This window comes from Ipomoea triloba, chromosome 13 (genome assembly GCF_003576645.1).
Source record: "Ipomoea triloba cultivar NCNSP0323 chromosome 13, ASM357664v1".
Classification (NCBI taxonomy): Eukaryota; Viridiplantae; Streptophyta; class Magnoliopsida; order Solanales; family Convolvulaceae; genus Ipomoea; species Ipomoea triloba.
Genome location: NC_044928.1, coordinates 20121561 through 20139090, shown reverse-complemented (window position 1 = coordinate 20139090; position 17530 = coordinate 20121561). Strand labels below are relative to the sequence as shown.

At 35.9% G+C, this 17530-nt stretch overlaps 1 protein-coding gene across 2 annotated transcripts; it reads left to right on the top strand.

Annotated features, from left to right (window-relative positions):
- The first annotated feature begins 6462 nt into the window (after nt 1-6462).
- Nucleotides 6463-15304, top strand: LOC116001700 (extra-large guanine nucleotide-binding protein 3). Of its 2 annotated transcripts, none has more exons than XM_031241605.1 (9): nt 6463-6658; nt 7266-8359; nt 8450-8587; nt 9181-9285; nt 9372-9551; nt 11980-12127; nt 13023-13273; nt 13796-13968; nt 14406-15304. In XM_031241605.1, exons 2-9 carry the CDS (start codon nt 7379-7381, stop codon nt 15001-15003), a joined length of 2574 nt encoding a protein of 857 aa, XP_031097465.1. In that variant the 5' UTR covers nt 6463-6658; nt 7266-7378; the 3' UTR covers nt 15004-15304. The 2 variants fall into 2 exon arrangements, with proteins under 2 accessions (XP_031097465.1, XP_031097464.1); XM_031241604.1 differs by having other exon boundaries at nt 7193-8359.
- Nucleotides 15305-17530: the final 2226 nt, after the last annotated feature.

The following is a 17530-nucleotide window of genomic DNA, read 5'->3' as shown; positions in this document are numbered from 1 at the left end:
AAATAGTTACAAGTTACAAGTTAAATGCCCAAATGGCAGTGCAAGTTAAAACCACAATTTCAAAATTCAGAAATCAACAATTAAGCATCAAGCAATCAGTATTAATCATCTTCCTGTGCAAAGTCAAAACACAAGTTAAATATATATGGCAGTGCAAGTTAAAACCATCACAGATTCATTCATTCACATTTTCACAGTTATGCTGAAAAAGAGAAGGCTCAAATTGCTATGTTTTCATGTCAAGTTAGGATTGGGGACAAATTGCTACTTAAGTATTGGAATAAAACCCAAAACTAATGAGCAACATACCAACTCAAAGCCATTTCAGACAAATGGTGGAAGCATCATAATAGCCATTGGCAATTGGAATTAGTCTTTATTGAACTATATTAATAAGAAAAAAACAAAAATGAGAATAAGGGAGAATGATATACTAGATGTCTAGAAATTCATTTTTTCAAGATCCCCCAATACTTTTCAAATTTAGTTTTCATTTGGGATCCCATTGCCTAAGAAAACAAATAAATACCAAATAGGCAAACACAAAATCAGAAATCAGATTAATCACTTAATCATATTATATATTTTTTTTAAAAATCAAAATCACATAATCAGATTAATTACCTTTTCAGAACCATCAGGAGCAACCATGTCACCCAACATGCAACTCAAATCAGATATCTCACTAAAAAACTGTTAGAGGTGACATATAGAGAACCAGATATTCTCACTGTCATCTCATAAAAGCTTTTCAGTAGAACTACCAAGCTTTCAACATAACATCAATCAAGAAAAGAAGGAACGGAATCAGCTATATCAACAGAAAATGAGGGATCATTATCCTCATATGCCTCAAACAACTTCTTGTATTGTATGGCAGTGTTAAGCATCATGTAGGTGTTGTTCCATCTTATTGGAATATCTAGCTGTAAAACACATTTTTTTGCAAGATCTTTGAATTTTTTGAGCCTTGCAGGTGAGTTCCTCACCCATCTAACAGTTTTCCTAACATTCTTAACATCAATGTCTACAAATTTTAACCCATCCTGGACCACTAAGTTCAAAATGTGGGCTATGCACCTCATGTCCAGGTATTGACTCCTAACAGAGGTTGTACCCCAAGACAACAATTTGCTTCTAAAAAAAATCATAGCAGTATCATTGGAAGATGCATTATCTACAGTGATAGTAAAGACATTTATAATTCTCCACTCAATCAAACAGTTCTCTAATGCCTTAGCTACATGCTCCCCCTTGTGATAAGAAATAGGGACAAAGGATATGATCTTCTTATTTAGCTTCTGATCATCTATGAAAATGTGCTGTAATGCATATATAATTAATCCTCTGCATAGAGGTCCAAGTATCAGTAGTCAAACCAACCCTTAGAGTGTTAAGCCTAAAAAGCTTCTTAAGCTTTAATCTTTCATCAAGGTAATATGGTATATGTCCCTTGAAATTGTCCACCTAGAAAGTATACAAAATCTAGGGCAAGCAACCAAAATAAACCTTTTAAACCCTTACCCCTCAATAAACCTAAATGAAAAGCTCATCAATTATTATCATCTCACATAATACCCTCATAATGACTTCTTGATTAAAAACTCAGGTCCCTAATTCCCCCCACCACCTCCTCAGTTGTAGATGTTGTCACAATAGTGAAAGTGAGGAGTGACTGACTTGTATCCTTAGAATGAGGATTTTTTAAACAGCCAAGCATATGATTCCTTAAAGAAGAAGTGTCATGCTTTTTGACTCACATGCAAAGGGTCTTGCACAATATAGGCTCTTTCCCTTTATTAATTTTTCCTCAGTATCAATGATCTTTTCAAAATGATCCCATACTTTTGATCTAGACTAAACCTCCTTCATCTTCTTTGTAGGAACAACATTATTCACCTAAGGCTGCTGAGTAGGTGTCTCAGTGCCTTGGGCTTGTCCTCCATATCTCTCTTGAGTTGAGGGTTGATGTCTAGATTCAGTGATGCTCTCCATCTATAAGGATGGGCACCACTTTTCAGCAGTTTATTATTCCAACAACCATGTATTAAACATACAAAGAAATCTAGAATCAGACACTTAATTGTGTATCATTTTTCAAGATTTCACATTTAAGGGCTTCGCTTAAGGCAGTTAAGGGTCATACATCCATAAACTTAGACAATTATACAAAGAAATCCATATTCAGGAATTGTATTCAATTTATCATTATCTGGATTTTAGTTAAGGGCTTCCACCAATAAATGAAAATTTCAACATTGAAAATTTCACATTTAAGCATTTAACTCTTTAAGAGACATTACGACCATAATATATCACAAAATATGCACAATATTCACAAGGCATAAATCAGTTTCTCAAACTAGGGTTTTAGATTAACACTGCTTCCACCATAAATCCCTAATGGCATAATATATCACCAAATATTCATCACAGATCACAATATATCGCCCCAACATGCTGATAAATCAAGATATATAAAACTAGAGTTGCGATTTAACACTGCCTTCCACCCTAATGGCATAATATATGACAATATAACACCAAATCGAAACCATAGATCACAATATATCACAAACAATTTAATACATTTTATAAATCAAATTATATTAGAGGTGGCCACGGGCCGGTTCAAGGTCGAACCAACCCTGAATCGGACCGGAAAAAAGCACGCCCAAGCCCGGACCGACCTGAAAGTGGGCCTAGCCCGGATCGGAACAGCTTGATAAGGGCCGATTCAGGTCCTTTAAAAAAAGAGCCCGGAGCCCAGCCCAGGACGGGCCCAGGACCATGCCCGAGCATGACCCAGGCCCCTAACCAGCCCAGGCACAACCCAGGCACGGGCCCGGACCAGGCCTGGGGCTAAGCCCGGGAGCATGCATTCTATGCAGCCATGGGCAATGAGCCCATGTCACATGGCATGTTTGCCACTTTTGCTTTGCTGTCTTTGCTGCCATTAACTCCATAATATATATATATATAATAATGTGGCTTAATGGAGTTAATGGCAGCAAACTGAGCAAAGCATGGGAGATTGCCATGCTTTGCTTCCATTAAGCCACATTATATATATTATATATATTTTTAATACAACAAACAAAATTGTTGGGGATTTGGGGCTACTCAATTCTGCATCACTGCATGCAACGTACGTTGGGGTTTTATTCTTCTAAGTATGTGTGTGTGTGTATATATATATATATAATTAATTAATTAATATTATTATTATTATTATTATTGATGTACCAAGATGGTGAAATAATTTAATTGGAAACACCTTAAATTATTAATCATAGGGTTAAGAGTTCAAATATTTTTATAAACGAAATTAATTAATTATAATAAGTTATTTATTAAAATATTTACAAAAAATATTACAATATTTTGGACCGGCCCAGGATCGGCCCACAAGAAGCCCGGGCCCGGGCACGGGACCGGCCCGGGTAGGCCCAGGACCGGACCGGCCCTATATACCCTAGGCCGGTCTCGACCTGTGATATTCTAGGCCCAGGCCCGGACCGGCCCGGGATCGACCCAGGCCCGGAATTTGGCCAGGTCTAAATTATATAAACTAGGGTTTACGATTTACTTGATTCTCCTAAATAATCCCCGGTGAACAAGTGCTTCTAAGTAGTAATCACCACGACTCCATCAGTAGGCACTAGAGCTTCCACCACTCCAAGTCTCAACGGCCACCGGAGAATCAGAGACGACTGTCTGCCTGTCTCAGACTCAGAGAACACAGAACAAATACTTCAGAATCGGAGAATCGGAAAAGAAGAGAGAATTTAGACTCTAAGAGAATCGGAGAACTAGAGAAGAGCGAATAGCGAAGTCGTGAAGAGAAAAGAGAGAAGTCAAAGAACAGAGATGAGAGAATCAGAGAACCAACCCTAGGTTGATTGCGCAAATGAACGAACGAAGACTAAGTCTTCGTTCAACTTAGTCTATACATCCATAAAATGATGACGTTTAATACATAGTCAAATGTAGCCCTAATAAAGTTCAGATATTTGGGCGGGTAGGATCTCAAAATGTCTTACCTCACTAGAACTACATTAACCGACACCATTTAGATATGTGGATATCGGATATGGGATGTCGGGTTCAGATTGGGTCGGATACCACTGTTTCGAACGTCGGGTTGGTTGGGTTATGCACAGCCCTAACCACAACCACAACCACCACCATCACTACATATTATTATTATTATTATTATTATTATTATTATTATTATTATTATAACAAATAATATGTTAAGTTTCAAGAAAATGAACCAAAGAGAAAAAAATGTAATTTCTTAACTTTCACCCGAATAGAAAAAGATAGTTTTTAAGACATTCTGTCAAACATCATAAAATTAAAATATTTTTTTAAAAATGAGTCATTTTTAAAAAAATATTTTTCAAATTTTCAAACGAAACCTTAATTACACATCTATATATATATATTAAAACAAAAGTGCTAGCTTTCTTGCTCATTTTAGTCAAAAATTTTGAAATCAGTCAACATAATATTACATAATAATCCTTATCAGTAATTGAGGAATACGACAAGCTGTAAATAATGCCCTTCCTTATCATTCCTTATTTATGTACATATATTAACAAAATATTCAAAATATGATTCCATCCCTTATTATACACGGAAAGTAAATATTTTATTCCATTCAATTTCTTATCATTCCTTATTTATGTACATATATTAACAAAATTCCAACAATCAAATTACTATATGATGTATATTATAGTATTCAAAAAAAATATTACGGAGTACTATATTATGTTAATGTACGTAATTAAATTCCTCTCATAATAATATTCAAAAAAAAATTCCAACAATCAAATTACTATATGATGTATATTATAGTATTCAAAAAAAATATTAATATATTATGTTAATGTACGTAACTAAATTCATCTCATGATAATATTTAAAAAAAATTCAACAATCAAATTACTATATGATATATATTATAGTATTCAAAAAAATATTACTATATTATGTTAATGTACGTAATTAAATTCCTTTCATGATAATATTAAAAAAAAATCAACAATCAAATTGCTATATGATGTATATTATAGTATTCAAAAAAAAAATATTACTATATTATGTTAGTGTACTATACGTAATTAAATTCCTCTCATGATAATATTCAAAAAATAAAATTTCAACAATCAAATTAGTATATGATGTACATTTAAACCATTATAATTGTGAGAATGATGGAAACAAATTATGCGTAATTTTATAAGAAAAAATAATTTTTAATTATTATTTACACCAATAATAATAATTCGAATACTTATCTATACTTCTATATCTATACTACAATTAATAAATATAAAATCATCATTTGTGAAATTTCCGCCCAAACAATAGTAAAGATAAAAATAAAAAAGAAAAACTGATATTACTAATTGATTAAAAAAAATCCTAATCTATACTACATATAAAAGTAAATCTTCCTATTTCATTTTCCATTTTAAACTTTTCTAGTCAATTAATTAAATATTTTATTGGTCAAATAATTAATATAGCTTATTTGGTAAGAAAATGTAAAATAGAAATTAACTAATATCTATTAATTGGTAATATTGTTTCTATATTCACGTAGCAATACTATTGATAAAAGTAAAATCATCTACTTCAACTTCCGCACAAACTAATATTATTAATTAATTGGTAAAAAATTAAAAAAGTTTAATTGGTCATTGAATTTATTTTTATAATAATTATAATTAAATTATTTTTCATTATTTCCATATTTATTTTAGTAATAATAATATAATAACATAAGTTATATTACATATCGATCTTTTTAAGATAATTGTAGACAAACAAATCATATATTATTTAATTAATTGAGTAATACTTTTGCACTAATCTTATAATCAATAAATGTACGTGTTCAATATTAGAAATTTTTTTTTTATAATCTCATCTTTATTTTTGTTATCTAAATTACTAAATATATAATAAAAAATTTATATGTGCATCACACTAGTAATTAGACAACTATTTGCTCTAATTCAAGCAAGGAAAACTTCTGAAAACATAATCGATCCAACCAATCTCATCAATTGTCCTATATAATGTTCGATGTTATAATTAATTTATATAATTACTAAAGCGATCAAAATATTCTTAAAATATTATAACAAATCAATTCCGTGCAATGCACGGGCGAAAATACTAGTTTGAGTATAATTGAAAAGTGTATATATTGTCTTTCCTGAACCCCACTAGCACCCGGCCGCGCGTGTATCCACTGACCACTATCGTCCGTCTTCATCATCACTCCTCCCTACACAGTCCCAATCGTGCACTGACGTGGACCCCACTTCTACCCCCTCTCTCCGTTGTATTCAGCAAATGATATCTGTCCCATTCTCCTCTCTCTCTCTCTCTCTCTCTCTCTTGAATTCTCTCTGTGTACACCTCCGTAGTTCTGTGTGTATATAATCTGTCATTTAGCAACAACTTCTTCTCCTTCTAAATGGTAGATTCCCAAAAAGACTACATTTTCATTCACCCCTTTAATACTTCTTTTTCATTTCTTTTTTTGCGCTTTGGTGCTTCGAAAAGTAAAGCTATTTTTGACTCCTCTCACCCTCATCCTTGGTTTCATAATCTTAGTTTGTCTGTTTCTCAGGTATGTATAAATTCAACCCCCCTTTTTTGCAGCTTTTTTACCATTTACCTGAATTTACTGAAGTAAAATTTTAACTTTTTTTTTTCTTATCTTGATTAGTCTGTTTACCTTATCTTTATCATGCGTTTGTTTACTTGTTTTATATGTTGAACGTTGAAAACTTCTCTTGTTGCGGCTTGGGGTTTGATTATATTAGATTTGACTCTGAAAATTTCTGCTTTCAGACTTGTTGATTACCGCTTCAACCAACTACTTTGCCTTAAATTTTCATCAAAAGGTTTTATTTTTATATCTTTCAATGATAGGTGTTTGGGTCTTTTTTAGGTCTGTTTAGTTGAAAAGCTCGTGGCTTGTACTTTTCAGTTTTTGGGGAATTTCTAGATTTACAGGCTGTTTCAAAGTTGAAGGCTTTTAGTAGTTTGGTGGGGGAATCAACGTTTATTGAATTCCAAATAAGTAGTTGATTTCCAACTTGGGAATTTGTTGATTAGATATAGGGATGGTGGCTGGTTTCTAAGGATTTTTGCTTGACAGGTTCCAATCAGTGCCTTTAATTTTCAAAGTTGTGTAGCAACTCATTGATTCAGTTGTCTGATTGTGGAAACAGCATTGTTCTTTTTGCATAATGGATGTGGAGTTTAGCAGTATTTAGAAGTTATAGTTTGGGGAACTGAAGGTGCAGATAGAGGGGAGAGTTGGTCAAAGTCTGTGCGAGCAACGATGGAGAAAGATAAGGGTGAGAACTGGAGGGAGATGGTGAGAACGATGCTTCCTCCGGGGGTTCCCGTCCCAGCAGAGGGAGCTAATCTGGATTACTCGATAGCTCTAGAGTACAAGGGTCCTCCGATATTATATGACCTTCCAAGGGTAGAGCCTATTGATGTGAACTCCGATTCAATTCCAACAGCATCTGAAGCAGAACCTCTTTCAGAATCCGGAAGACCAATGGTCCACGATGCTGCCCCGGTCATTGAACCGATCCCCTTGCCTGTCTCGTGTATTGCTGGTGTCACCAGTCCACCCAGTCAAAGTCCAAGGCTGTCAAGAAGCTCAGAGTCCCAGGTGTCTGTTCTGCGGAGCCCCGGATCTTCATCAGGTTCTCCCTCAGCATCACCTAGCTCTGCTCACAATCCTCCAGATGATGCTCCAAAAATGGTTGTCAATGAAGGAAGGAGAGCTCCCGTGGTCACTTTCAATACAGTTGATAGATCTGAGCAGAAAATGGCGGAATTGGAGAATCGAGTTTTTCCCGAATATGTTGGAGTTTCGAAAGAAAAGAAGAAGAAAAAGAAAACGAAACTGTGTTGCAGGTGCGGAAAAGGAAAGTGGGAAACTAAGGAGTCCTGCTTGGTTTGTGATGCAAAGTATTGCAGCAATTGTGTGCTTAGAGCAATGGGCTCAATGCCGGAGGGGAGAAAATGTGTAACTTGTATTGGTGAGCCCATCGATGAGTCCAAGCGTTCCAAACTGGGTAAACATTCTAGGTTGTTGTCACGTTTGCTTAATCCCTTGGAAGTTAAGCAAATAATGAAGGCAGAAAAAGAATGTTCTGCTAATCAGCTTAGGCCAGAGCAGCTGATTGTAAATGGGTACCCTTTGAAACCAGAAGAGATGGCAGAACTATTCGGATGCCCTTTACCTCCCAGAAAGTTGAAGCCTGGTAGATATTGGTATGACAAAGAATCTGGCCTTTGGGGAAAGGTAACTTCCTTCTTTTCAGTCAAACTGAGTTTTATATTTTAGGTTGAAAGAAAGAAATAATCAGGCATTGCTACCTTATTACTTGATTAGGAGGGAGAAAAACCTGACAGAATTGTGAGTTCAAACCTGAGTTTCACTGGGAAGCTTAGTCCTCACGCAAGCAATGGAAACACTCAGGTCTACATGAATGGCCGGGAGATAACAAAACTTGAATTCAGAGTATTGACGGTGAGGCTCTTTTCTTTTCTTTTCTTTTCTTTTCTATCATCTAAGCATGTAGTTTTAAGAGTATTCCACAAAGAGCGAGTTACATGTGGATTTTATTCATTGCAATTTGCAACTGGTAAGCTTATGCAATGTGAGCCCTGGTTTACAAGAGATAGGTGTGTGCATCTAAAAGGCTTGGCTTAACTCTTTGATTTGATTGTAGTGGAAGTGGGATGCATTTTTATTAAGAAATTCAAGCAAGATGCCAAATATTTGATGCTTAAAATTTTACAATGGAACCTATCATTGTGTGTAATTGTGTATACAGAAGTTAATGTTGGTGGCCAGAAAACTTCATTAAAGATTGAAAGCCAGAGTGTCAAGTTTCTAATTTTTTTTTTTTTTATTTATTTATTTTAAGAAGGGAAGACTAAACAAATGCCCCTTTTCTGTTTAAAATATTTCTTCTCTCTCTCCCCCAACCCCATCTACTGCTGTGTGTTTATTGGGTTCTGGGGTTCATTTTTGCCCATTAATTTGGTTTGGCCTTTCAGGAAAACCTATAATGTACATTAACCATTACTTTTTTTTTTTTTTTCATGTTATTGCTCTAGCTTGCAAATGTGCAATGTCCCCGTGACACTCACTTTTGGGTATATGATGATGGCCGTTATGAGGAAGAAGGACAGAATAATATCAGAGGAAATATATGGGAAAAGGTATCGACAGGAACTATGTTGTGTTGATTTCACTTTATTTGCGTGGCTTGTAGAAGAACACCTCTAAAACTTATTTGATTGCATAGGCTTCAACACGGTTCCTTTGTTCCTTGCTCTCCCTGCCTGTACCCAATGGTCAGCCCCATGGTCAAAGGGATGAACCAAGCAACTATACATCTGTTCCAAATTATCTGGAGCAGAAAAGACTTCAGAAGCTACTTTTACTCGGACTGGAAGGCTCTGGAACCAGCACCATATTCAAACAGGTAATTCATTTTTTGTTTTTGAAAAGATATTTTGTTTATTTTCTTGATTGAATTTGTCTTGTACTAGTAATTTTATTGCTAGAGGAAATGGGGTTCTAAGAAATTGTAATAATAAAGTTTTGTAGAACCTCAAATGAGGTTCTACCGTTCTATGAAATTGTTTGGTAGAACCTCAAATGAGGTTCTACGAAATTGTAGAACCTTGTGTGAGGGTTTTCAAATAAAGAAACCTAATTGATCTTTTTAGTCAATCTTCTTCCTATCCATTGGCTATATATGTTATAGGTTTTACTTTCCCTTAAACCCCTTCACTGCAGAAAGTCTAGATCTTCCCAAACAACCAAACAGATCATATCACTACAATAAGCAACCCCTTCATCATCACAACATACCTTACAAATTAAAGTTCAAGATTCACAATACGCTAGTTCCTCTCAATTGAAGTTCAACGTTTTACCCAAAAACTAGCACATAGACAAACAATTCACAATTAAAGAAAAACAAGCACCCACAAAAGAAATGAATGTAACAAACAAATAAATTGAGGTTGGGCAAAATACATATAAAATCTATTATACACATCAAATTCATCAAGATAAATAGAAATAGGTTTAGATGATTACTTTTGGGGTTGGACAAGAACCCGTGCCCTAGCGTTCAGCGGAGGAGGCTTGCCAGAGAAGGAGAAGCATGTGCCCTAGCATTTGTCAGAGAAGGGAAGCTCGCCTGCTTGGCGCCTCTGTGCGGATATCTCAGCAAGTGAAAAAATAAAGACGAGAAATGAGAGGGGAAAAGACATGCCTAGTTTTCCCCTCTCTCTTTCTCACACACATTCTAAATGAGAAACTAGGTTTTATGGGATTTGGGAATGAAAAAGGGTCACTGGGTTTTGGGTCAAAGTCAAATGGCAATAAGCATATAGGTAAATAACAGCTAAGTTCAACATCAAAAACTAATGTATACTAGCAGAGAATAACTAGATTTTCCTAATATATTGGATTTTCTTGAACTTGATGAAAAAAAGCACAAGTCAATGGATTTCACAAATATCCTAATTCTTGGAGGATGAGGTCCACGAATTTAACTGAAGTCCCAAAATCCTAATTTTAGGGGAAGCTATAGTGTTTAGAAAATATAGTTACTTTGACATTTATAAATTTAATAATAACTCCTAATTCACAAGCACAATGGATGAGATCAATGAATTTAACCAATGTCCCAAAAGCATTACCTATTTAGGCCCTTTACCTTGTTTAGAGTGCAGAATTAGTAATTTACTTATCAAAATAAATAAGGAAAAGAGTAACTGTGCTATGTTTATGATTTACAAGTCTGCCTTTTTCGTTTTTTGACCAAAAGCTCCAAGAATGTTATTGAGGTTAAATAAATGATTTACAATAAATAAAATGTTAAATAAATTATGCTAAGTAAAGAAAAAAGAAACTATTTGATGGGACTAGTATTTTTTTTTTTTTAATAATTATTTTAAGGGGGTGTTTGGCAATTATTTGATAGCTGATTGGTTTAGTTGTTTTGACTAAGTGATAGTATTAGTTGGTTATAGAAATGTGTTTGCTAAATTAGTTGTTTACTCTTAGCCGATTACATGTAAAATGACTTATAAAGGCATAAATATATTTTGCTATTTACTTAAGTCTCAAGTTATTTTTATAATTTATTATTGTTGTTGTTAATTATTGTTAACTATTACTTTTTGTTTTATCATTAACAATGTTATAATTATAAAGAAATACTTTGTAGTTAATAATAATTTAATATTAAAAATATAAATTCAAATAAAAATAGAATAAACATAAGTTGTTAATATATAATTCAACAACAATTACGTATAAAAAAAGTGTCATGGCCGAGAGTCAATTCAGATGTTGGACTCTAGATGGGTTCTAATGATATTAAAAATGTAAGTTTGAATAAAAATTGAATAAATATAAAAACTACAATAATCAAATAACTATTAAGGGTAAATTAGATTTTTAAAACGAAAATGCAATAAGTTGATATCAATAAGCTACTCAAAGTCGTTTTTTTTTTTTTTTTTTTTTTTTTAGCTTAGTAACATCAATAAGCCAAGCAAAAAAACTGTATACCAAACACATTCTCAAATAGCTAAAGTTGGTCAAACAAGCCAAACTTTGGTTGATAAGCCATTATCCAAACACCCCCTAAATAAAGAAACTACTAGTTTAATTGATGGGACTAGGTTTTAATTTTTCATGTTTCTCATTTTGTACAGTGTAAATATTGCAAACGTCAGCATTTTTTCTGACTTGTAATGTGGTTGGATGGATCATATTATTATATACAATCTTGATTTCCTTAAAAACATTTGAAACTCGTATATTTCCTTTATTTCTTTTATTAGCTCATTCTTTTTTTTTTTTTGGGTGGATTTGTACTTTCTGAACAGGCTAAATATTTGTATGGAAACAAGTTCACTGCTGAAGAACTGCAAGATATTAAGCTTATGATTCAAAGCAACATGTACAAGTATCTAAGCATTCTCCTTGATGGACGGGAGCGATTTGAAGAGGAGGCCTTGTCAAAACTAAAAGAAGGTTCCTTAAATCTCTAGCACTATTATTGTCAATTAAAAAGTTCTGCAAACTTTAAAATTTATATTTTCTCATCTTAACTTTTAGATTTACTCTAAAAAGTTACCTCTCTAACTTTGAGTACTATGCTTTTCTAGCCACAAACTTTTATGTATGCACAACCATACAGTTTACACAGCAACTTTACAATTCTAATTTTTTTTTTTGAAAAGAATACAATTTTAGGCTATACCTCGAATATCTAGCTTTCATACTTAGGGTGTGTTTGGTTGGTGGGTTTAGGCATAAGGTATGGGTATCAAAGTGATTGTTATTGTTTGGTTGATAGGTTTTTAGAATACTACTATGGGTTTGGAATACCCCATTAATGGGAAAACCCATACCCTAATGAAATAAGGGTTTCACTTCCCTTCCTCCTTTCTTCCCCAACTATTAATAATCATTCTCATTCCACCCTACTACCAAACATGCAAAATACTTTTACCAAAACCCATTACCCTTACCAAGTATGTGATACCCATACCGATTCCGATTCGCATGTGCGAACCAAACACAACCTTAATTTAACCCCTTGTGGCATTTTGATCGCGGCTTCAACTAAAGGGTAAAAAAGGTCCAGGAAGAATTTTTCCTTCAGTTCACTTGGTTCTTCCATCCATGTTATAGGTTGGGGTCAGGTCTACCTTGGCAAATTCTTCCTAGTATAGTGTCAGTTCGCCTATTAATTTCCTTTATAATCCTATTCAGTAGAGCCGTAGAGGTTTATATTTTCATCATCTAAGAGCAAAAAAAAAAAAGTTTCAATGAACTTTTATCACTGGTACTATTCAGTTTGGAATTTCAAACTCTTGGTTTGTCTTATTCTATTTTTGATTATGCATTTTGGTGATTTTTGTAGGTGAAGTTGACTCTGGTGATGGTGAATGTAAACAATGTGTCTATTCTCTAAACCCAAGGCTGAGGCATTTTTCTGACTGGCTGTTAGATATCATAGCCACTGGAGATTTAGATGCTTTTTTTCCCGCAGCGACTCGTGAATATGCTCCCTTAGTTGAAGAGGTGTGGAAGGATCCAGCTATACAGGAAACATATAAGAGAAAAGATGAGCTTCCCTTCCTTCCAGATGTAACGGACTACTTCTTAAGCAAGGTGCGCTAAGGAAAATCTTACTCCAAGACGCATTAAATTTACTTATAGATTTCCTCATTTTGTTAAACGATTTGAATGGCTTAAAGAGAAGTTCTCTTCAATATAGGCGTTAATTGGTTGAATCCTGGTTTAAGAGTTAAGACTACCTAATAAAGAATTGCATATACTCTTTTTGCCAGAGAACGGGGAAAGGGTGGGGGTGGGTGCTCAGATGGGTTCTATGACGATTTTCTCGTTTTCTCTTTGACCTTCAATCAGGACAATGTGCCTTTCAAAACAAGAATTGAAACATAGCCCACTCACTTTTTGGAATGCGAATATAATTTCCTGCAACTTCTAGTGCTATAAGATCATTTATTCTGCATCCTATACCATCTTAAGTATAATCACTCCATTTTACATATTTGGTTCATACCTCCTCGACTTCCATTATGGACTGGAAACTCTGGATTATAACACCAGGGTAAAAGCTAATAATACCAAATGAACATAATCTTTTGTTCCCCTTATTTTTGCGTGTAGGCTGTTGAGGTATCAAGCAATGAGTATGAACCTACCGAGCGTGACATACTCTATACTGAAGGGGTTACACAGGGAAATGGTTTGGCCTTCATGGAATTCTCCTTGGATGACCGTAGCCCGATGTCTGAAACCTATGCAGACAACATGGAATCTCTTCCACCGCCTCTGACTAGGTAATATTTACCACTACCATAATGCTTAGATTCTTTGCATTGGTACGAAAACTCGAAAAGCATTACTTGCCAGCCTTTTACTGTATATGTTGAAAATTGTTGGGAAGTAGCAATCATGAGGACGAGGAAACAGATATATTTTGATCTGTTTTACTTCTAGTGATTCTTTGAATTAGCTAAGACCGCATCTTTTTTTTTTTTTTTTTGAGTACTACTGACTCTGTTACAATGTAGTATCTGTTCATAGCTACTTTCTCAACCTATTGAAGCACAAAGAGTCAAAAGTCGCCTCCACTGAGGCTCGAACCCACTCCCTTCCATGTGGGAGTGTAAACCGGGTGCCACTAGATCACAAGGTCTTTGGTTTATGTCATCTAATCTCGATTTGGAATCCCATTAGTCTGGTATTTGAAACGCATATGTAACCTTTCTATCAGGTACCAACTTATAAGGGTAAATGCCAAGGGGATGAACGAAGGGTGCAAATGGGTAGAGATGTTTGAAGATGTACGTGTAGTTATCTTCTGTGTTGCTCTGAGTGATTATGATCAGATGTGTATCGCCCCGGATAACAGCGGCAGTGAAGTGCTACTCCAAAACAAGATGATGCAAAGCAAGGAACTATTCGAAGCAATGATACGCAACCCTTGTTTCAAAGACACGCCTTTCGTTTTGATCTTGAACAAGTACGATCTGTTCGAGGAGAAGATGAACCGAGTGCCTTTGGGCACTTGCGAGTGGTTTAGTGATTTCAGTCCCGTGCGGCCCCACAACAACAGCCAAGCGCTAGCACAGCAAGCCTACTACTATGTTGCGATGAAGTTCAAAGACGCGTATGCTTCCCTCACAGATCGGAAGCTGTTTGTTTGGCAATCGCGGGCAAGAGACAGAGTGACTATTGACGAGGCATTCAAGTATATAAGGGAGGTAGTGAAGTGGGACGATGAGAAGGATGAGACCTATTATGTTGGAGCCGAGGATTCCTTTTACAGCACGACCGATGTTAGCTCATCTCCATTTATCCGGCAAGAGTGAAATCATGGGGGGGTGTACTTTGTAGATAGGGTGGAGGGAGGGATTGAAAATTCTTTTCACAACAGAATGTAGCGAGCGATGTTGAAGATTGTGGTGGTTAGGTTAAGCCAATGTTTGGTGCCCGGAGCTTTTTATTCTATTCTCCATTTTTCATTTGTTATAACTTGTAAGAGTACCAGAAAGATTTGTTGGTCACATTTATGTGTATTTTTGCGAGATATGCAGCCATGCAGGATACTATATGTATGTAACCATTTTGATACTTAAACCATACCAGAGATGAGGATGTTTTGATGCTTCTCTCCCTCCCTCTTTCTTCTTAGAATGTTTGTTTAGCTATGGTTCTATAAATGAATGAAATGGTAGGGATTATAACAACAAATTAATGCTGTTATTTCTCTTTAAATTAATAAAAAGAAGGCAAATTTTATAATATGCGTAACCGACGTTTTGTGAGTTGTATTACCTTCTTCCAAATATTGTTTACTGAACCAGTAAGCTGTAAGCTAAGCTCATGTGGACAAAGTTAAATTATCTTTTTATGTACTTTTAGTAGGGCTGTTAGCGAACAGAGCTTTCGACAAACTACTCGTGTTCGAGCTCAGTAAACGTTCGTTTATGTTCGTTTATTAAGGTAAACGAACATTAACAAACAAAATTTAGAGCTCGGTTAATAAACGAACAGAATCTGAACAGTGGTAAGCTCGTTTGTGTTCGTTTAGTAGTGTTCACGAACAAGCTCGTTTAGTGTTCGTTTAATAATGTTTGCGAACATGTTTATATATATATATATATAAAATTGTTCGTGAAGATGTGAATGCAGATTATTTATTGTTCGCGAACAAATGTGTTCATGAACATGTGCAGGTGTTTAGTTATTAAGTGTTCACGAACGTGTTCATGAACGTAAATGAACATGTTTGTGAACGTGTTTGTTAACGTTTGCGAACACATTCGTGAACGTGCTCGTTAACGTTAACGAACACGTTCGCGAACGTTAACAAACACTAACGAACGCTTAACAAACGAACACGAACAGGATTTTCAAAAACCTTAACAAACGAACACGAACACGAACATTCCAAAATCCTTAACAAACGAACACGAACAACCTCCGTTCTTTTATGTTCGGTTCGTTAACAGCCCTAACTTTTAGCAAAACACTTGTGTGCATAAAAACAAAATAATAATAAATCACAAAGCAAGCCTATTTTGTAAAATGTAAGGAATTTTTTGGTTTTTTTTTTTTTAAGCCAAAGAAATTCCTATTAATCATGAAGTAAAAAATTAGCAATGCAGAGAGGAGGTGAGGTTATCCCCTCTTTAGACTGAGAGCTCGAGGCCCTAACTAATGTATAAGCCAATAAGTTCGTTGAACACCTAACATGCCTTATGACCGAGCTCCTAAAGAAAGAAATTAATAAAATGCTTTCCCTAGCGATATTATCTTTGTAGGAGAAATCAGTAGACCTTAAATTGACGCTCTGGATAACGTTGAGGCATTCCATCTCTAAAATAATGTTCCTGTATCCTTGATCATTGAGCCGTGAAAGGGCTTCCTTCAAAGCCATAGCTTTGACCATGTGTGCTTCCTACGGACAATTCAAAAAGGAGGAATGTGCTGCCACAAACTCTCCCATGTTAAACAACACAGCCGCACCAAAGTCAACCTTCTCATCATTCGAGAAGAGCACTGCGTCCACATTGCATTTGAGGTAGCTTGAGGGAGGGACACTCCAAACACCATCCGAACCCAACCCCGCCTCCCTGTTACTTGAAGTGGCCTCCCTATAGCTCCTCCCCCTCCCATTGTTAAGCTGGCTTCTGACTGTGCGAATGACTCCTTCTACTTGCATGGGTTCACCCTTCCACACTAAAGCATTCTTGGCACTCCATAAATCCCAGAGGGTGGTGGAGCACAATTCTCTACGCTATAGATCCCTTCTTGTCAACAACTCTGCCAGACAGCTCTCAAAGGTGCTCCCTAGTGTTGTGATCTCGCAAGCCGCACCTGAAACCAAACTTGGCTGGCAAGCAGACACTCATAGCATGGGCGATGGTTTCGACCTCTGTCCCGCAAAAGGGGCACTCGGCTTCCCTATTGACCCCACACCGGCGTATAGTTTCTCTCACTAGGAGGATGCCCCACACATATTGCTATAGGAAATTGCCAACTTTTTGCAGGACGTTCAACTTCCACAAACTCGTCTAGCCTCTAAAGGACGTACCTTCCCACTAATGATCAGTCATTATCAGCCTATAACCCGACCTCACCAAATATTCTTTAACTGGCAGTTGCAAAGGTAGTTGAGTAAGTATTCTGGGGTTGCGCTTATCCGCCAGCCATGGGTCTTTCTAGACATCTGTTCCCTCTGAAACCGAGAGAAGCTAAATGCTCATCGCGTACGTAGGTATAGCCTACGTGACACTCTTCAACAACACTTCCTTCCAGGCTCTAGGCTCTAGACAATAACTGTTTTTGCCAACCCCCCCCCCCCCCCCCCCCCCCCCCCCCCCCCCCCCCCCC

Bases quoted from the DNA above. Each gene is read 5' to 3' on its own strand.
- LOC116001700 (XM_031241605.1), top strand. From the start codon at position 7,379: ATGGAGAAAGATAAGGGTGAGAACTGGAGGGAGATGGTGAGAACGATG. The intron at 8,360-8,449 runs GTAACTTCCTTC...TTACTTGATTAG, and splicing joins AATCTGGCCTTTGGGGAAAG to GAGGGAGAAAAACCTGACAG. The intron at 13,969-14,405 runs GTAATATTTACC...CCTTTCTATCAG, and splicing joins CTTCCACCGCCTCTGACTAG to GTACCAACTTATAAGGGTAA.